Source organism: Micropterus salmoides, unplaced genomic scaffold (assembly GCF_014851395.1).
Source record: "Micropterus salmoides isolate LMB-PRFRI ecotype aquatic unplaced genomic scaffold, ASM1485139v1 Ms_hic_scaffold_12, whole genome shotgun sequence".
In the NCBI taxonomy this organism is placed as follows: Eukaryota; Metazoa; Chordata; class Actinopteri; order Centrarchiformes; family Centrarchidae; genus Micropterus; species Micropterus salmoides.
This window is the reverse complement of record NW_024040263.1, coordinates 34,178,161-34,199,749: the sequence shown is the minus strand read 5'-3', so window position 1 is coordinate 34,199,749 and position 21,589 is coordinate 34,178,161. Positions and strand designations below refer to the sequence as shown.

The 21,589-nt window shown below is 44.5% G+C and overlaps 1 protein-coding gene across 2 annotated transcripts; it reads right to left on the bottom strand.

Moving 5' to 3' along the window:
* Nucleotides 1-467: 467 nt before the first annotated feature.
* LOC119899954 (REST corepressor 3-like) lies at nucleotides 468-20,035 on the bottom strand. Of its 2 annotated transcripts, none has more exons than XM_038714782.1 (12): nucleotides 19,671-20,035; nucleotides 19,506-19,562; nucleotides 17,751-17,828; nucleotides 17,619-17,671; nucleotides 15,843-16,004; nucleotides 15,208-15,332; nucleotides 14,214-14,292; nucleotides 12,177-12,464; nucleotides 10,190-10,267; nucleotides 7,488-7,545; nucleotides 6,584-6,828; nucleotides 468-3,016 (listed from the first exon to the last, which is right to left on the bottom strand). In XM_038714782.1, the coding sequence occupies exons 1-12, from the start codon at nucleotides 19,792-19,794 to the stop codon at nucleotides 2,633-2,635; spliced, it is 1,731 nt and encodes a 576-aa protein (XP_038570710.1). In that variant the 5' UTR covers nucleotides 19,795-20,035; the 3' UTR covers nucleotides 468-2,632. The 2 variants fall into 2 exon arrangements, with proteins under 2 accessions (XP_038570710.1, XP_038570711.1); XM_038714783.1 differs by having other exon boundaries at nucleotides 12,246-12,464; nucleotides 19,671-20,025.
* Between the last annotated feature and the right edge of the window lie 1,554 nt (nucleotides 20,036-21,589).

The following is a 21,589-nucleotide window of genomic DNA, read 5'->3' as shown; positions in this document are numbered from 1 at the left end:
ATTTCACCTTCATGTGTTCATCACTTTAACGCTGAAGGTGGAGCTCATTTTAATAACTTTAGATTCATCTTCTTTTGTATTATTGTAAATCTGCAAAGTAACTAGTGTCATCAAATAAATATACTGCAGTACAAAGTAGCATAAAATGTAAATACTCACGTACAAACAGTCTTTAATAATGGGGTAAAGCGTCCTCGGGCTCTTGAAGCGCTATAAAAATATGTTATTATTAAGATGAGCAAGGAGGAAGTAGATGAAGGTCACCGAGCGCTGACGAGCTCTGCGGTGATCGAGTTGGAACCAGAACCGAGATTCTACAAGAGCCAGATTCAAAAAGAAGATTCAGAAATGAATTAATGAATTTATAACAATGTCAGCAAACGCTGAACATTATAGACGTAGTGAAGACAGGCGTTAGAGGCTGTCGATCGCACCGGTGGGCGTAATAAAGACAGAAGGTCACATGGTACAAATGTATTTTTTTTTAATGAGAAGGTCTCTGCAGCTTCACCTCAACATCTAACGACTGAAACTCAAAGGACTCTATGATTTCAATACATTTACTGCCGTAATAATACATGTTTGTCCAAAAAGCATTAAGAGCACTTTCACAATGATTTTTTACACCGGACTGGTAGCACCAGGAAGAAGAAGAATAAATAATGAAAAGACAGACCGACATCACAGGTTTTTAGTTTCAAAACGAATCTTCAACATGTGGAACAAAACAACAGCAACTCTGGGAAAATTCACCCCAACAACAGAACAGTTCAAAGAACAGCGGGGAACGTTTTTCACATTTCTACAGAAAACATGGAGTTAACACACTGAAGGACGTCTGGGTGAAACTTTAGTGTTTTCAAAAAGCATCAACTACAAAACCAAATGGACAGCAGCACAGAGTTAGTTACTGACAGCTGATTGGATGGACAACTGCTTACACAGAGCCTAAGCCCCGCCCCTGTTGGGGGACCGCCATGGGACCTTATTTCAGAATAAATATGTAGGTTAGTCAACGGTGAGAAGACTAATGTTCAGATCCAGTTTGAAATGTGTCCTGAATTACACACATGATGTTTGTCTGTTTAAAAGATCATTTAAGAGAAGAAAGTCGCAGTTTCTCATAAAACTGTTGAAATATAAGACTGAAAAGAACTTTCTCTCAATGACTGAAGCTAACGTCACTGAAGCTAATTTCACCGAAGCTAACGTCACTAAAGCTAACATTACTCTAGCTAACGTGACTGAAGCTAACGTTACTGAAGCTAACATTACCATGTGTAGGTGATGTGATGAAAGGACCAGGTGTCGTAGGATTAAACACATCAGGTGCGATCCATCTCTGCGTGGAACATAGCTAAGTTACCTAGCAAGTAATAAGCAAGCCGTGAACGTTAGCTTAGCATTACGGCACCAACATGTTGCTGACTTATATTGTGAGAGACGAGAGATGTAGTTTATTAAACCGTTTCACGCAAATCTAAATGTTACTTTACTGTTTTAAGACAAACTGCAACTTTCTTGACCTAAGTGATCTTTTAAACAGACAAACATCGTGTGTAATTCGGGACACAATTCAAACGGGATCTAAACATTAGTGGTGTCTCATTGTTGCCTACCGTACATCGTTTTTCTGAAATAAGGTCCCAAGGGGCGGAAGTTAGGCTCTCTATTCAAACAGATACCAAACTGTACAAGGTGATGTCTAACGCTACTGTACACAACACTGAAGCCTTCAGTTTAATCTCCATCTGTTACTGAAACATCACGACTGTCAGAAAGCTTATTTACTATCGGTTACCACGACATTGCGGGTTCCCTGTAACTTGGTATAATCATTTAAATAAACAATGCTGTCTTAGTAGCACAGCACTGAAGTATGACTTTCATTTTGTGCAGATGAAACCTTCCTCCTCTGAGCACCAGAGCTCCATCGCTGTCCCCAACAACAACAACATTTCCTCCTGTTTGAGTAGAAACTACAGCTGGACCGACCGATTAACGACATGTCAGCAGAGACATGTAGTGTAAATGTAGTGAACTCCGGGAGGATAAAAGAAATCAATACAAATGTTACGTTTCTTATTGTAAGAAATTAATTTAGCAGTTGATAATAATTCAACATCAGCCTTTAGCATCACTTAGGCTGCTACTGAGAGCGACTAAATCAAGGGTGTTGAAAATGTTTTCCAAGTGCTGCTGTTTCTGTTGATGCATTTATATACATGTGATGGAGAAGAAGAAGGGACCCGGGATTGAACCCTGAGGGACGCCACATGTCTGAAGAGGATTGGTTGTTGGCTGAAAAGGTTCTGCGTTAATAATGTGACAGATTCCTAAAGACTGACACGACTTCTGAGTCAAACCCTTTTTTAGAAAACACAGATTTTAAAACCAGGTGTCCACCAGCAGGTGCACTGCACGCTAAGTCCTGTGGGAAAGACAAACTTCAACCCCTAAAATGCTGTGCACCAAATAACAAACACTCAGGTTTGGATTTCGTGTCGTAACCTGAAGCTGCGACGGCTGTCGTCGTTTTGAAGAATAAAGTCACTCAGATTTTCCCACAGGACCTGAACGCAGCAGCCTTGCAGACATTTTCTTTTTTCTGCGTCTTCAACAGAAACGTTCGTTAGTGGATGGAGGAGGATGAAGCCGTCTCCGATTGGTGGACGGCCAGCCCGGGGGGCTGCTGGGCGGAGCTTGGACCGGAACCCCCGGGGTTACCGCAGAGGGTCATTGGAGCCGGAGGGCGTGGGTTAAGGCGAGGGGGCAGGGTGTTTGAGGGGCGGATGAGAGGCGGGGGCTGCTGCAAGGTGGGGCGGGGCTGCAGAAACCGGGCCTGCTGTTGGAGGGGCGGGGGCTGGCGGTGCAAGGAGGGCGTGGCTGGGAGAGAGGGCCGCAGGAGGGGAGGCGGCTGGTGGAGGGAGGCGGAGGAGGTGCCGGACGTCACCAGGATCTGAGCTGAAGAAGAAGAGGAGGCGGCAGGAGACACGCCTGAAGAGGTCACCTGACCCTGCAGAGAGGAGAGGGCGGAGCCATAATTACCTCACTGCAAGTCATTCACATTCAGAGAAAATGTCCACCGTCTCAAGGGTCTCGCCTAGTGAGTTCATTTGATTTGAATCTCGGAGAGTTTTACCGATTCAGAACTATTTAGACAAGAAGGGAACATCGCTCTCTGGTGGTGTTTTGATAACCACAATGTTCAAATACTGCGCTATTGATAAGTCAACCGCAAGAACCGCTATGTTCTTTATCATTTACATTTATGGTGCTAAAAATGGACTGAACCCACAGACTGTGTAAAGGAAGAGGATATAGCCAGCGTGACGTCACCCTTAATTATGCATGGCTTTAAAGGGCGCTCCGATCAATCGACCACTGATCTACAGGACGCATAGAGCATTGGGCACAGATCAAGTGGGGCCCTTCAGCAGCTCAGGGGCCACTCACTCAGCTCTCTTTCTCTGCCCCTCTTTCCAGAACAAATACCAGCTACAGAGTTTTTCATCACTGTGAAAGATTTTGGTTTTTTGTTGCAGTCTCTGCAGTCAGTACATTTATAAAGACTTTGTTTGTCCTGTTTTTGTAATTAATTATATTTGTTAAGCTCTCAGTTGTTGTCAGTAATCAACCACACTGCTGTGGTTTAAGTTGTCTCTGAGAGAGAGGGAGTGGAATATGTTGCACTTGTTTCCTGACAATAATAATAATTAGCATCTCTTAATTGTAATACTTATTATACATTGTTTTTAAGAATAAGTTTAAAGAGGTGTTATTCTGCTCATTTTCAGGTTCCTCATCTTATTTAGAGGTTGTACCAGAGCAGGTTTACATGGTTATATTTTTGTCCTACTGCACATTGCTGCAGCTCCTCTTTTCAGCCTGTGTTGAAGGCTTCGTTTTAGCTATGGAGTGATACATCTTGTCTCTAAATGATCTTTGTTGGGAGTTGCACATGCTCAGTTCCTAGTTAAGGACTACTAGCCAATCAGAAGCAGCGTAGGGCGGGTCAGCGAGAAGCCGGTAAACAGCTCGGGTTCAGCCGTACGTGTTGCCGACCGGCTCGGCAACACGGACTGGAGCGAGAGTTTCAGAGCGGCGAGTTATTAATCTGTATCCATAAAGTTTTAACTGAGCTCTGTCTCTACATCACAGGAACAACTTTCTGTCCACTGACTGCCTGGAGGGTAGCTAGTGTTTGGAAGGGAGAGGAGAGCTGTGTGCTGCAGCTCGCTGTTTCTGAGGGCGTGTTGGAGTCGCCGCTTGGCCAGCGTTATATGAGGCGCGTTTAGCTTGAAAGCATGAAAGGGAAGCGGCTGGACTACAAACAAGCTGTTTTCAGTTCAGAGCAGAGTTTTCTGTGGAAGATGGGAACTTCCTTTGGGCTTTTTCACTTTGCAAACCTGTTACATACACAAAAGAGGTTTATAACTCAATAAAGGAGAGGGGAAAAGGCAAAAAGCAGAATATGACCTCTTTAAAAATATAGGCCAGTTTATGCTTGTGCATCAAGTGTGCGCTGCAGTCGACGGCGTGGGCTACACGCCGTAGTAAACACAGGGTACCCTCAGGATTCTCAAAGTTAAATTCAAGACTTTTTAAGACCACCTAGGATTAAATTTAATTACCAACTTCACTGCCGTTTAATGGAAAATCTGTATTAATTTAAGCCTGAGAAAATTATTTACCAAGTTACATTAATAAAACATTTTATTATAATACATTCATATTTAACATACTAAAGCTTTGTGGGGTGTGTTTGTACTTTGATAAGATAAAATGAATCAAGGACGTCACTTTGTGCTGAAAAGAGACACAAGGGTTCAGATTAGAGGTGTGACGATACACTTAGCTCACATGCACAATTCACAATATTGGGTTCACGAGAACAAGACAAGAAGATATTTTAACACTATTTGATGAAATATTCAATGCTGAAATATATAAGTGGGGGTCCTCTAAAAAAAATTGAGCACTAAACACTTAATTTCCTGCATTCTGGAGACATTTCCTGCACCAATTTATGGTTGAATTGTCTTTATTTAAATAAAGTGATTTAGATTTTTTTAGCTTCACGTTTATTTCTTTTATCTTTAAATTGCATTGCATATTTTCTTATTGTGCAAATAAACCTTTCTCAAAGTATTTTAATTTGGTTTTTTTTAACATTTCTTATTGCAACTCATTTTTCAGAACATATTTAACAAATGCTTTAAACAAAGTGATGGAGACGTGTCCCCAGTGTCCACACCGTAAATGACACCTATGAAATAATACAATATTTGTGCACGAAGAACTCTTAAGGGGTGAAATCAAAAATACAAACAAATTGTGCAGTATGAGTTGTTAGTTAGTTAAACCTTGGTTAGATAATGTAAAATAATCTGCCAGTTGCTTCAGTGATTATTCATCCTGTTCTGTTTTTCTAAAGCATCTAAAGGCTGCTTGAAATACAGTATTATGTAGTTTTGGATTGAAAGCGGCGAGGATAAGGAGTCGGGCCCCGGTTTGTTTTTCCCTCATTCCCGTGATCGGCGCATCTGGGTGATGTAAGTTTAATGTGCGTTAGTTTGACGTTAGCCTACAACAGCGGCGTCCTCGTCCTCGTCTCGTACACACCCGTCTCTCCGTAAGATTCACTGACCAGTAACCTGCAGCGGCTCTTCCAGCTCCGCTGTTCCATCAGCGCTCGCCACACTGTGACCGGCTCGCACGCCGACCTTCTTGTTGCGCCACCGCCCTCAGCCTCGCCCGCCAACTTGTTTGTACCGCTGTCTTTCTGAATTTCAGACACTTGCCCATTCTGACTCGTCGAGCTAACGTTAGCGGCCCGTCAGAGACGTTTTCTTTCCTTTTCTAACAACTGACTGATTCGCGCAGGGCTGGATGGCAGAGCTCGTGCACCGCGAACACGTCACAGTCCAGAGCGTAAAGCTGAACACTGACGTAAACAGTGACCTGTACTGCCGTATAACATCAGAGTCACACCAAACGGAGTAAATTATGAAGTCTCACACACAAAGTTTTCATTTTTGACGTTATGGCATTAATTAAATCCTAAGAAAGGACATGAAAAGACCTTGGTAATGAAATTTAATACTTTTTTAATACTTTTAAGACCCCGCGGGTTCCCTGTAACTTGGTATACTTGTGCGTTAGTGTCTGCGGTGCGAAGATGCGAGTTGGGGTTTCTATGATCCACTGTGTTAAGTTTCTTCTTCTTCTTCGTTGGTGTAGGATGACGGAAAGTTGGAGCTGATGGATGCTGAACAGCAGTTACTTTTAGAGAAATTATCATAACGCAGAAACGAGAGAAGGCGTCAGAGGAGACGGTGTGGACGAGTCTTGGAGCGGTTGAGGCAGAAGAAGAAGGACGAGCTAGAAATGCAGGAGGAAATGAGACGCTACCGGCCAATCACAGATCTTGTGGTGAGCGATGTGTAGTTAAATTTTTGGGGAGGTGTTCGTCAGGCTAAAGCGTAGATTTGATGCAGAAGGATAAATGTTGTCTTGCAGCATGTTTAACATCTCTGATTTCAAAAAAGAAATGAACATCTGTCTCTCTCAAACGTCTCACCTCTTCGTCCTCCTCGTCTGTGCTCTTCCCCGACGGAGTGGCCGAGCTGTTCTTCCCCTCCTCTCCAGAGGTGGCGCTGTCTCCGTTGGGAGCTTGCGTCCCCTGCTCCGCCTCCCACTCCTGCAGCACCTCGTCCAGGTTGAACCGCCGCCGGTAGTTCACGAAGAAGTTCTTCACCTGGCCCACCGTCTTGTTCCCGATGACGTCAGCGATGGCCTGGAAGTCTTTCCCGTACTTCCTGACACCTGAAGGTCACAGACGGTTTAAACGCATGTGGTCAATTCTTCTTAAACGGACACCCAAAAACTGCAGAAGGAGCCAAATATTTTATCTCTTGGTGTTTCTGGGGAGAGAAGTTGAGGACTGAGGGAAGTTGGCTCTGTGTTTGGTCTCTAGCTGCTAAACGCTCCACCACGTTCGCCAGCTGCTCTCTGAGTCTGTCTGCTGTGTACGGCGGCTTTCTCAGAAACCAGCTGAGAGGAAATGTGCTGTGAAACCAAATCGAGGAGCTAACGGATGATTAAAAGCTCGCTGGGCTGAGAGACGGTGACCCTGTCATCATCTGATCCACCCTCATCATAAAAATATGGATTATCGCAGCTTTAGAGACTAATTCTATCCTGTCCGATGGTCAGTTGTCTTTTAGTAAAGGCCAAAAATCCATGAAACGCATCCCTTTTCTAAATGTTTTATATCAATATCCCTCTTTTCTCTTCCTGTAAAACATTCAAATAGTTTTGATGATTCAAATTGATGTGATGCAAATCCCTGCGGCGCTGCAACAACGCCCTCAGAAACACGTCACGCTGCTCAAACTGCAGCTCTTCATCGTGTGTGTGGTTGGCAGGAGTTCAGTGCACCTTCCAGACCCGTTACCTGGACTCAACCCGGGGTGGAAGCTCACCTTGAACGGCCAGCAGCTGCTCGTCTGTGGTCCAGCGGGCGTTCACCTTCTGGTTACTCTGCAGGGAGTTAACAACAGGAAGAAGAAGACTGAGTATTGGTCGTGGGTTTCACACACTTAATCTGTAAGAAAACATCAGAAAGCCAAAATCCTAAAATCTAATTTCTCTCAGTTTATGGGTCCTTGATGTGAAAAAGTTTGAAAACCATTGTTAAGGATATAAACAGGCGCTCTGTCCTCGCGACACATCTAGTGTGGGGCAAATTACTTACTCTTTACTTATTAATACTTTTCAAATGAGTAATATTTATTTATTACTGAGTATTAAAAGTAAACAGTCACCTTACTCGTTAAGTTACAATTACTTTCAACCACCCCGTCCTTAAAAGAGACAGAAACCTGTTCAGCAGCGCGTTTTAGAAACGAATCCACTTCACTGGAACCATAATGAAGCTGAGGAGTCACTGCAGCCTCTCAGACCAGAGCATGCTGGATCCTACAGGCTGTTTAAAACTAATAACAAACAAAGCAGCTCCCTCCCGACGCTTTAGCTAATCGCATCTTCATAACAGATTTTCACGCAGCTTGTAAAGTTTTTTAACACCACTGTCTGTCACATAAAAAAAAAAATCAAGCAAGCGTCTCGACTTTTGAAGAAACTTTTGAAGTATTCAGTAAACGAAGCTGAACGCCGCTCTGTCCAGCCGAGCGCACACAGTGTACAAGGGAAGACCACAGCTCAGTCAGGCCTGATGGCAGGAAGTGGAAAGAACGCCTCCCTCCCTCGTTCTCTATTCTTCCTTTAGCTTTGTGGCCAGCAGCTGACCTGAACAACAGAAGGTCGTGCATGTTATATTAATACGCGAACAGATCCGACTCTGAAATGGCGGTTTGTTATCGAGTCAACAAGAATTTACAAACTATGCGTAATCTACGTTGATCACGGTCTTCTGGCCGGCCACCGAAGCGCTTTCACCCCGTCCACAAGACGAACACTAAAGTGGGGCCCTGGACCCCTTAGAGGGCAGGAGCTGTTTCTGTTAACCCCGTTATCTCCTGTTTAGGGGGGGAGGCAGTTATCTGTAACAATACGAGTTGTGTTTGGTATTTGGGCCGTGCTCTCCCCGACGTCCCTGCTCCCCAGATCGGTGAATCAATTAAGCAGGAGAAGGGGGAAGGAGACCTTTATATGTTGCGCCCAGGTTGTCCCTCCTGAACTACAGACTGACGGCTGAGCCGGAAAGTGAAAGTGAAACTAAAGTTCCTCCTGGCACCGTTTCCTTCCTGTCTTCATGACGCGAGCTCCTTTCTGTGGTTTATATTTAAGTTTAACTCAACAGACTATGATCTTGTTTGTGGGAGGGACTGAGAGCGGTTGTTGTGTGTGGACAGACAACACGTTTACTGTTCCATGTGGTCACAATGAGGTCCTGACCGCCTCCAGAGGTTGTTTGGATCAACTGGATCATGATTAGGGCTGCAACTAACCACTACTTTTTATTTTTTTAAACGAATAATCGACTATTCGCATTATGAATCGCAAAATTACACAATACGTCTCATTTAGCTGTCAGCTTTTAAATTAAACCTGAGGTTGGTTTTGGCGTGTCACGAAACACTGCTTTCAAAAACACATCTTTTAATGAACGTTTCTGCTGCAGAAACAGAAAGTTCCACTGAAATCAGCTGATCTGCTGTTTAGTGACGGAGCAGTTTACACGCCGGTGCTGCAACACGGCGGGACAAACTGACACTATAAAGGAATAACGTCATGCATTACATTTGCCTAATTTACAGGGGGGTGAAAAATAAAGATTTTTGAGTAGACAGCGTTTCACAACCTTTATATATTTTGCCCTAACTCAACAACTCACAAAACAAAAGAGTTTTTAAGAGCAGAGTACCCGCCGCCTCACGCACAGACAGGAGAACTGTTCTCTCTTCTTTAGAAACTATAAAATTGTCGGTGCTGTCTGATCTTGCTCACTCTGCAGCAACATGTTCTCCAGCTGCGAACGTCGCCATGAGCGACGCATCGAATCGACCAAGGGAAACTGAAGCAACAGGCTTTAACGTGAAGCTAGCTCGCCAACTAGCTTACAGAGACGAGTCTTCATCGTCCACAGAGACACGATGTTACGCGCCTCCTCTTCAGATCTCCGGTGTCTGCAGGAGAGCTCAGCTTTGCAGACGCTGCAGTTCACGACCTTTCTGGCTGAGTGAAGAGTGAAACGCTGCCACGCTCTGGAGGTTTGAGGTGGTGAAGGTGTTACTGCAGCGCTGATGTTGTTTTAGTAACTTTACTGTTCACTTTACTCCGTTAAGGTGACGGTGTCGCTACGGCCCGATGACGTCCGGAAGGAATAAATTATTAAATTCACTGGCAAGGTGAAAAAGTGCGTCTCTGCTGCGCAGACAGGACGTCATTCGAATGCAAGTAAAAGTCCTGCATTCTAAATTTCACTTAAGTAAAAGTACAACAGTACTATCAGCAGAATGTACTCAAAGTATCAAAAGTACTTGTTTGTCAGAATGATGGTCGAACACTTTTACACACTTTCGGCTGGTTTGTAACTTCGTGCACTGAAGCGTTCCAGCTTCTGTTGACAAAATGTCTTGAAGGTTTCACTTGATGTGCGAGAGGAAATAAATGAATGTGTGTCGTTATTCTTTGCTGAGCGGCAGTGTGTTTGGATCAGTACCTCCGGCAGCCTGAACTCTTCAATCCCAGACTCCACAACGTGTTTCAGCCCGCTGTTCATCTGTTTGGCGTTCTGGACCTGAAGAAGAAGACGACACAAACACTCATCAGGTGTCACCACCAGGGGGCAGTGCAGCCCAGGCAGAACGCTAACATGGACAGGCATCAGACAGGACGACTCCTGGGGTCTTTCACCTGTGCTACCTGGCCAGCCGGACCTCACGTGAGGCGAAGTATTTGGAGAAGGAATGAGCCGCAGAGTTCAGCGATGATCTCTGGCTGTGTGGTGAGTTACTTAAAACACTGATGCTGAACAGTTAAATGTGCTAATAGCGACATACCAATGTTAGCGTGCTAATGCTAAGCGCAGCTAATGTGATGATTTACAGTGAAATTATCGCTGACACTCAAACCGTCTCTCAGTAGATGTTCAGGAGCTTCTGACTGAGACCGAGTGTGGACGTTCACATTTCTCTGGGCACTCTGAGGACTTCTTTTGATTTAAACTTGTAAACCAACAAAGCGCTCTGAAACCAAAACGTCTACGATCGCAGGACGATACGGCAGAAAGCTCCTGAACGGCTCCTGAGGCTCCGCCCACACTCCTACTCCCTCCTGCTACGTTTCCTCCCGTCCAGACTGAAGCGGTGAAGTCTGAAAACGCTGCTGACCCCGTTCTGGTTTTAAACTCCGGGGCGCCGTGTTAGCGCATCTCGACGTGTCACCTCAAGGGTGGGAATTTATTTATTTTTACTCATTATGATTATGAGGCTACGATGCGACTGTAAAACAAACAGGATAAAGATGTATTTTTCTCACTGTGTGACTACTTGGTACTTTTAAAGGAGACCTATTATGCTTTTCCACATTTTATGGCTTACAGTCTTACAATGTTGGATGTTCATGTTAAACATGGCCAAAGCTTCAAAAAATGAGATTAAAGCATTTATAAGACATGACTGTGAGCAGAAACCTCAGATTTCCTCCTGTTCTGAAGCTCTGGCTCCGTAATACGACACCAGGAGCCAGACGGAGCCGCTGTGCCATATATGGGCATGTGCTCCCATAGCAACGGCTCAGTCTGCCTGTTCCGCCCAGCGACAACAACAGCCTGGTAACATGCTTCAGGTCTCGGCCAATCAGAAGACAGTGGGCTTTGAGGGGGGGGCCTTAAAGAGACAGGAGCATCTACAGCTTGTTTCAGACAGAGGCTGAAATGAAGGCCTACATGAAGAGTCTAACTTTCAATCATTCAAAGCTGCCAAACAGGAGTCACAGAACTACAATATAGGACTGGAAAAGCAGTTTAATAGGTCTCCTTTAAAGCAAAGTATTTAACAACAATGCTTCCACCGTCACCTACTGCCGCCCGTCACCTCGCTGAGCGTCCCCTGCTGCACAGCGTGCAGGTCAAAATCATTAACATGAGTTACACGTTGATTTTATTGATCATGTGTAAAGTTTAGTAGCAGCAGTCACTCAACCAGCAGCTGTCTGTCTGTGCCGAACAGGAAGAACCACACGTCTCCGTTGTGTTGACCGCGCTGACGGTCCAGAGCTGCACCTCCGCAACACGATTAAAAATCTATTATTACCTATTATTTTCCACAGCCCTAACTCTTATCAGTCACGCAAAGCAGAAACACGATGCTGCTGGCGAAGTTTTATTTAAATATTCTGTACTGTGTAAATAACATTTCTGTCCTGTCCTGTGCACGTCTCCGTTTTTACTCGCCGCCACAGCCTCTTTGTCCTCCCATGTTCCTCCCAGCAACAGTTCCACCTCGCTGTCGCTCCGTGCAGAGAAATCTCTGCTGTGGTTCTTCACCATCACTGCAGAGTAGACGGTATTCTGCTTCCCGTTTACACCGGCACGCACATGCTCAGTGTAGTGTGGACCTGGAGCTAGTTGCTCTTTCGTGGCTCTTTCAGTCGCAACAAACTCAGTGAAAACGACAACATGCAGTATTAAACTTGAGGAAACCTACATTCTGTCTGATCCTGAGGTTTGGCCCTGAACATTCGGGAGGAGGAGGAGGAGGAGGGCAGCCTCCTACCTGTCTCTTGAGGGACACCAGCTCCATGTCCAGCTGACGGAGGAGGGTGTTGGCGGCCGAGGCGCTGCAGGACACGGCCACCACGTCCTCCTGGGTCAGGTACATGCCTTTGGGGGGGCGGCAGCGGGATCGCTGGTGGTGTCGGTGCTGCAGGGTCTGGTGCTCCCGCCGACCCAAAGCCACCTTGGAGCCCGGTACCACCGGCTCCACCTGGTTCGGCTGGGGAGGAAACACAGAGGGGGGTTTAAGAGGCTGGAAGCTGAATAACAGAATTCCAACATCTGATCAGCTGTTTGACGTCTCGTCAGCTTCGGGCTCCGTCCTGATTTGTTTTACATCAAAGAAAAGTTTTGCTACCTGAACTTTTTCTTTAAGATTGTTTTTAATTAAATTAACTAAAATCTAAAGTCGTGATGTCGCCAACATGAACGTTGCTGTGCTGGGAATCAGCTGAAGACATGAATCTAAACTGAACATTGGCTTTTCTGCTGAATTATTCCTCATTTACACCGTTCAGAAAGTTCAGAAAGCTTCGCAAATGTCTGGATTTCTGTGTCTCTAGTAAACGACTTTCAGTGTCCAGTTTATTAGGTACAGCGAGTCCGTCTCATCCCGCAGTAACATTTGTGCCATTGCTGCAAAAACAAGCAGCTTTGAAACGTAATGTTTACAATCACTCACATAAAGATTAATGTGTTGGAAATGACAGAAGGTCAGAATATACAGTTATGTACTCCAGGATTTCACAATGTCCCAACTAGCAACTAGGGATGCACTGAAATTAAATTCTTGGCCGAAGCCAAAACCAAATATAAAGACAAACTTTCCAGAACACTGAACGAGTATGTTCACATTTTTCCCCATTTATTGTGCCTTTTTTACCACTGCGCAAATTAAACAGTCAAAATGAGCTTTTTCCTCAGTGTTTCCCACAGGATGTGGAGAGACTATGGGGGGGGGGGGGGGGGGTCCGGGGCCCGAGAGGGTCCGGTAAAGTAAATTACATGTGTCCATTACTTTTAATAGACTCATGTAATGTGTTTTATACTTTCTGTGAATATAATCCAATTAATCTAATTTTCACACCTTATTTTGAAAACAGGATGTTGTCACGTGTTTCCTCCTCGCGCTAAATTCATCCAGTCCGACTCGGTTTGATAAATAATGTTGTAACATGAAGACTTCACAGGCTCTCTTCAGGTAGACACTTGTCTTTGTAAAGAGACAAACTGACAGGATAAAGTCTCTAACCTGCCTGTCAGCTCGCTCTGGGCCGCTTCACTTACTGTAAAGGCTGGAATACGTGTGCACTCCAAATGTAGGCACGGCTAGCTCAATCTCCTTCTCACAGACGAGTGACAGTCAAAGTCAAAGCGGTTCTTTTCTAAGAAGTCAGCCACAGATGGAGCGGATGTAAGTAAAATTTATTCAGCCTTTTGACTTATTAGGCTGAACACCGGTGGCTGAACATTCAGTGCATCCCTACCATCAACACAAATTCAACAAATCCCTGTGAAATAAGCGCAAGTTTTAATTTTCACCAATCACTGCAACTTTTCTACAAATCTGACCTCATCGCCGTTTCCTGCAAAACGCTGTCACACGTCAGCAAACTCACGTCCTTGTTTAGAAGACGCAGCAGACGTGTTTGACTCACAATTACCTACAACAACAACAGCAGCAAAGGACGGTGAAGACCAGGATCCAGATCTTGCGGGGGGAAACTGTTCTGCAGTATCGCGGTCGAACATAAAGGAAACCGTCTCCAAAGATGCTGTAAACATGGAGGTGCAGCTAAATTTTGCGGCGATGCAGTTAAATGAAAAATTGAGGTGCATCAGGGCAATTTTTACAAACAGAGTCTGGAGCCCTGACAAGAATAAAGTGAGTAAATTATAGATTCATTGCAGTAAAAACAAGCTATCGGGTCGAGCGTCCTGCTGCGAGGCCTCAGGTGTGTCCACGTACCTCTTTCTTGGTTTCCTTGTTGGGGTCGTAGTCGCTGTCGTGCGCTTCAATGGGATTGGCCTCCTCCATCTCTTCATCACTACGGCAACAGCAACAACACAATTCAGGCGTTACGCCACATCGCAACAACAACAACAAAAAAGACACATGAAATCAAACCACAGAAGAAGAACAGCGACGTGACAAAGACGCATCTTTGATCTGACCAATAGCAGAGCAGCAGGCTGTCGCCTGTCCAGCATAAAACTGACCTGATGCTCGATAAACGAATAATTCAGCACTTCATTTTTTTATTAAGATATTTACTTTAAACTTAATTTTCCTCGTGCACGTTTGGTGAAAGCAGATTTTATCAGAATAGTTCTGAATGTTCTGTGAAGTGATCCTCTGTTTGGCATCGAGCAGAAAGAAAAGTTTAAAACCACATTAACTTCCACTCAGGAGCAGAAATCAGCCTTTAAACCTGGAAGAAATGACGATTTGAGATTTATCGTTTTTTGGCCTGTCTCGCTCAGCCGAACTCTAAAGTCCAAGAAACAGGAGCTGAAGTAAGAAAAACTTCACAGGAAACATCCTGCAGAGCTGCAGCGCCCCCTGCTGTTCACGTCCACACACTACGATCTGCTGAGACTCAAACCTTCTCTTTGTAAAATGAGTCTCTGCTGTCCAGAGGCCCGTTTCCCAAAACACGTAGTCAGTGTCGTGTTTTACAAACTGACTGTGACTCAGACTGTTTTAATTTCTGTCTTTCTAAAGCGGGAAGCTTCCGGTCAGAGATCTGATGCCAACGTGGAAACACCTTAAACCGCCAGCAGGGGGCGACTTAAACCTGCGTCCTCTCTAGCCGCCAGCAGGGGGCGACTTAAACCTGCGTCCTCTCTAGCCGCCAGCAGGGGGCGACTTAAACCTGCTAGAGAGGACGTCCTCTCTCTTGCTTCTTACATACAGTCTAAACTGAGTCTCTCGGGCGTCCCGTTGATCGGCGAGGACGTACCTGTCGTCCTGGTTGCTCCTGTTGGCCAGTTTGCGAGCCTGTCGGTCCATCAGACTCGTTCTGGACCGGGTCTTCTTCCAGGAGTAGTAGTACTTCACCAGGCTGGAGATGGATTTGTCCGGTAACTGAAGGAAACACGATCACATCAGACTCTTTTCTCTGATAACCTCTGGTGAAATACAGGATCACTTCTTACTGAAATGACACAGTGGCTGCGTTGGAAACGGGCTAAACTGCCATCACAGCCAGAAGAGACGTAAGACGGCGTGCTGACGTCACACGTTGCCGTAAGCGCTGCCCTAGAAGGCTGTTTGAAACTAATGTAAACGGAGCTGCCTTCACTTAACGTGACGCCTTCTGAGGCAGCTGCCTTTCCGTCTCGAACACAGCCAATGATTCATCAGACGTCTCATTTTTAAACGAGGTTTGCTGAATTTTCAAAGCTCGTCACGTCTTAATGTAAAATCTAAAACGAAACTAGTAGCTGTCACATAAATGCAGTCAGTAAGTATGAAGTTAAAGTACAAGTACCTCAAGATCCTTCTTGAGTATAGCTGAGTAAATCGGTGAGTCAGTGGCTAACGTTATAAGACTGTACAGGAGACTCGTAAACACTTGTTGTTGTTGTTGTTTACCATCTGCTGGATGCGGTGGAAGCTCTTGCCGTGGAAGCTGAAGGCCTGTTCGAACAGCACCTTGTCCTCCACCGTCCACTCGTCAGGAAACGGGGTGAAGTTCGGCAGGTCGGCCAGAGACCTCTCGATGTTGTGTTTGTGCCAGAAGAGCATGCCGAGCGCCTGCGCACACACACGCACACACACACGCACACACACACACACACACACGCACACACGCACACACACACAGCGTTAACACCGCGCAGACTTTGTCCACACGTTAAAACGCCACCTCAGCGTCTGCAGGTGGTTTCAGTAGCGACGTCTCCCCACCGACGCTCCTCCTCAGAGTTTCTAACCAAGCGTTTCCTCTGGAGAGTGAATTTCTTCTCTAACACTTGGCCGCACCGTTAACCTGATCGCGATGTCGTCATGTGCGATTACATAACCGCAAAGCGCTGCAGTCCGCTCATTAGCCCCGCCCACACCGGGCTCTCACCATGTGTCTCTACCAACAGATAGGCCTACAGCGCAATCAGGAAAATGTTTCATGAGCAGCGTGCCAGTAACTTTTCAGCCAACAACCTACAATAACCCCCTCCCCCTCCCCGCCGCTCGGACTCGCCACCGGCGCACCGAGAGAAACGGCGGTCGCAGGGTCACAGGTCACAGGGAGAAGATCAGGAAGGTTTGGCTCGCTGCCGTCTGTTGTTCAACATGTTCAACTCTTCACAGAGCCGACGCGCCGTCAGTCACTTATTCGTCAACCGACCAATCGCAGCCTGGATGGGCGGGACATTAAAAAAGTTTGGCGTGCTGCAGCAAATCATTAAATGTTGAACAACATGATTATTGACAAGTTAGAACATAGAATTAATAAATTAGAGACGGATGCAGAGGCTTTTTCCTGCACCAGGATTCAATAAATAAAAACAGCTGGAACTGGATTTAATACAACAAGTGGTCAAATATTTTATACACACACACACACACACACACACTACTGTATGAAATTATAATGAATACAGTAATAAAATAATAATCAATCACTGTAATCAAATCGCACCGACTTTTATTCTCCAAACTGTGCAGCTTTATCTAAAACCCCCATTTTATAACCGAGACACAGAATGCGTCTCAACGACCGACCGACGCTCCGCTGCAGCTGATCGATCACAGAGAAAGTTCATTTCTGTAGTGACCTGTAGTTACATTTTCGGGCAGGCCGGGCTGCGGAAGTCACCGGGCAACGCTGCCGGAGCTGATCGCGGCCGAGATAAACGACGCTTGGCGGAGAACACGAGTCACGCAGAGCAGATAAACCGGGCAAGAAGTCAGCAAAGGGAATCCGGTTAGTTTTCAAAATAAAGCACCCTGTGCAAACTCCTGATCGTAAGTCAACAATAAACACAATTAAAACAGACAGAAAAAACCCTGTTTAACTAATTTGTCTACTTAACCATCAAGCACAAAAATATAAATAACCAAATCAGCAAAATCTGGAAAGCGAAACGCTGTTATTTTGAAAAGCTCAACGCCGGGCAGGCTAAACGCTTGTTGTGGTTTTATGTCATTTATTTAGGGTGTATAAAAAATTTTAATTCTGTCTGAATATTCTTAAGAATAAAAAACTGAAAGGGTGTAGCTGCGTTATTATAATATTATCGTTCTATAAGTGGAATAAAATGACAGTAGATCATCCAACAGGAAGTAGTGAGCGTGACGGGCTAACTCGTCATCACTGGTACTGTTTTCATTTCATCGGTCTGTCCTTTCATCTGTCCGAGGACTCACCTGCTCCACGTTGTATCCGTGCTTCTCTTTGGCTATGGCGATGTATTCGTCCACTGTGGGGCCAAACACAGAACACACAGTTAGTCCGGTCTGAGCCGAGGACCTGACGGAGGACTGCGGCGGGTCACTTACGCTTGGAGTCCACGATGGTGTGGTACGGAGACCAGACCAGCATCCCGCCGCTGTCTTTGTCCGAGTACTTCGTGGAACCTGAAGGCCGACAAACAGAAAGAGCGTCAAGGTTTCCTCCTCGACGACTCAGCCTGATGAAAACGGCCAACATCAAGGTGCATTATGGGAAATATAGTTCCCCATTCAAGACACTAAAGGTCTGCTGTTCCTCTGATTTAGAGCGTTTTTTATAGACGTGAAACGCTTTTAATGCCTCAACTTTCTTTTTCTTTGTTGGTTTCTGTAAAATCCCCGAGCTGCTGTTTGTTACAGGACGCTCACTTCTTCTTTTTTAATTAACAGCCTTCCTGTTTTGTCTCCCCTGAGATTAAAAACACCTCAAGGAGCTTAAAAACCAACACAGTTCAGCAGACAGGACTGGAGTCACTCCCAAAATATTAAGTTTTCATCTGTGGGTTTCACTTCAACTGAATGATATAGCTTTAAAATGTTTTCTAGAGCTAAATGGAAATAGACAGATTTACAACACATTTAAAAGACTCTTATTTAAAAAAAAATGGTTGTTTAAATTATTTGGGGGGGGGGGGACTAGTTCAGATTTTTTTTTATTAAAAATGAAATTTAACATTTTCTCTGCACAAATACATCATAAAAAAAACTGTCATTTATCGACTTACTTGTTGAAAGTTATAGTTTTATTATTCCTGCAGTCTTTACTTGAGTTTTTTCTTTCTCCTTCTGCTCCGTCTCAGAGGGAGATGTTGGACTTTTTACTTCACTACATTTATCTGAGAGCTTCAGTTACTTTACAAAGTCAGATTTTTACACATGAAGAGTTTTAAAATCTGATGTTTTGTTATTTAAAAAGTTTATACAGGTACAGCTGGTACATTATTTGATTGACAGAAAGTAAACTGAAAACAATTTTCATGAAGTTTAAGACATTTTTCATCTAAAACATTTAACGGTTCACACATATGAAGATTTACTGTTTTTCTTATTAATTATTTTAATGTATTTTTAATCATTTTGAGGTTTAGACAAAACAAGTGTTGTGAAGGTGTCACTTTGGGCTCCGGGTAACATTTCCATTTTTTATTTTTTTACAATCGATTAAGTGAGAAAATAATCAGCAGATGAATCCACTCTGCACTCTGATACTAAATAGTTTAATTCACGAGGAATAATAATCAGATTATTTTCAGTTATTAATGATCTTCTCTATTGATCGATTAGTTGTAAAAAGAAAATGTTGATCAGTGTTTCCTCAGATGTCTTATTTGGTCCTAAACCCAAATATATTCAGTTTATTGTCTCAGAGGAGCGAAAAACAGAAAATATTCACATTTAAGATGCTGAATCAGAGAATTTGTCTTAAAAAATGATGTAATCTATTATTAAAATAGGTGCAGATTAATTTAACAGTCGAGTCTGATAAACTGTTGCAGCTCTGTGACAGTACAACAGTCACACGGGACATTTTTCACTCTGCGTTTACTACTTTTACTTTAAATACTTGAGGTACATTTTCCTGATTATACTTACATAGTTTTACTTAAGTAACATTGTCAACGCAGTACTTGTAATTTTTTTTTACAGTGAGGTAATAATTAAGTAAAGGATCCGAGTACTTCGTCCACCGCAGGTCCAGTTTGTCAGAACCCACCGACACATGAAGCTGTGAGTGTTTACATGTACCGAGGCTACCACCGTCCGTCTCTCAGGTAGAGAACCAGTAAAAAAAAAAAAACTCACCGGGCTCGAACTCGGGAATGTTGGCCTGGTAATCCGCTCCGACCCGCATCCCCACATCTGGAAAACACCGACACCCATGACACAGGACGCGTTTAATTCAAAATACTCACGTTTCAAAACGCGCACATACGGAGCCACAAGAGGTGTGTTCGAGGCTATACCCACCGTGTTCGTCGTCGCTGCCGCTCTCGTCAGAAAAATGTCCGTTAGAAGCGTTGGACGGACTCTTGGTGCCGTTTGAACGACCTTTCCCCAGATACTCCGAGCCTTTATCCATCATCCCCGGCATCTCACCGCGTTAATTCACCGTTCTGAGCCGCTGTGTCTGGATGTAAAATGTCAGCAGGAGCTGGAGGGTTTGTTTTCTGCTGCTGTTCGCTCGCTCTCCGCAGCTCCGGCCGTGTCGCTGTCGCGCTCTTCTCTTCGCTCCCACCGCGTTAAACACGGCCGCTTCAGGCTCCAACACGCCACAGATATCCGCACCAGAGTCTGCTCTGAACGTCAAATAGGTTTAATGTGTGAAATGGTTTCTGGGAGGGGGGTTTCTGCCGCTTCACTGCGGTGACTGAGCGGGATCTAACCACCGCGGCGGAAGGCTTTTTACGCACCGTCGGGCGGCGGTGCGACTCCAGCTGCTGCAGCGCCCGTGGCTGCAGATCCTTCCGCTGACACAAACTAATAAACTGAAACAAAAATAAACAAAAACTCACTTTAAATCTGAGATTTAACGGTAAGAAAACTTTGAATGAAAATAAATGAAAACAAAACATCCTAATAAAATATCTGGGAATCCCAAATATCACAAAGTCAAACTTATTATTTTATTTCATGTCACCGGTTATTCATGAATTAAATCTGATGCTGGTATTCCATAGTGTTCTGTAAAGCAGATTAAATATTTATAATAATTCAGTCCGTTATTATTTTTTCGTGTTTATCATTCAGTGTTCCTGCACTGCGTCCACACAGCCAGCAGAGGGAGACACCGCTCCACTGTCTGCACAGCAGCAGGAAACTGCAGCAACACCTCAGCCCCGCAGAGAAGAAGTTACAACAGTCAGGAGAACACGGAGTACATGTTAGTACAGTCAGGAGAACATGCAGTATATGTTAGTACAGTCAGGAGAACATACAGTACATGTTAGTACAGTCAGAACATGCGGTACATGTTAGTACAGTCAGGAGAACATGTGGTACATTTTACATGTTAGTACAGTCAGGAGAACATGCAGTACATGTTAGTACAGTCAGGAGAACATGCGGTATATGTTAGTACAGTCAGGAGAACATGCGGTATATGTTAGTACAGTCAGGAGAACATGGGGTACATGTTAGTACAGTCAGGAGAACATGGGGTACATGTTAGTACAGTCAGGAGAACATGGGGTACATGTTAGTACAGTCAGGAGAACATGGGGTACATGTTAGTACAGTCAGGAGAACATGGGGTACATGTTAGTACAGTCAGGAGAACATGGGGTACATGTTAGTACAGTCAGGAGAACATGGGGTACATGTTAGTACAGTCAGAACATGCGGTACATGTTAGTAAAGTCAGGAGAACATGTGGTACATGTTAGTACAGTCAGGAGAACATGCAGTACATGTTAGTACAGTCAGAACATGCAGTACATGCTAGTACAGTCAGGAGAACATGTGGTACATGCTAGTACAGTCAGGAGAACATGCAGTACATGTTACATGCTAGTACAGTCAAGGGAACATGTGGTACATGTTAGTACAGTCAGGAGAACATGTGGTACATGCTAGTACAGTCAGGAGAACATGTGGTACATTTTACATGTTAGTACAGTCAGGAGAACATGCGGTACATGCTAGTACAGTCAGAACATGCAGTACATGCTAGTACAGTCAGAACATGCAGTACATGCTAGTACAGTCAGGAGAACATGTGGTACATTTTACATGTTAGTACAGTCAGGAGAACATGTGGTACATGTTAGTACAGTCAGGAGAACATGTGGTACATGTTAGTACAGTCAGAACATGCAGTACATGCTAGTACAGTCAGGAGAACATGTGGTACATTTTACATGTTAGTACAGTCAGGAGAACATGCAGTA

Bases quoted from the DNA above. Each gene is read 5' to 3' on its own strand.
- LOC119899954 (XM_038714782.1), bottom strand. From the start codon at position 19,794: ATGCCGGGGATGATGGATAAAGGCTCGGAGTATCTGGGGAAAGGTCGT. The intron at 19,563-19,670 runs GTGGGTATAGCC...GGTGTTTTCCAG, and splicing joins CGGCAGCGACGACGAACACG to ATGTGGGGATGCGGGTCGGA. The intron at 14,293-15,207 runs GTACGTCCTCGC...CTGTTGCCGTAG, and splicing joins AGGAGCAACCAGGACGACAG to TGATGAAGAGATGGAGGAGG.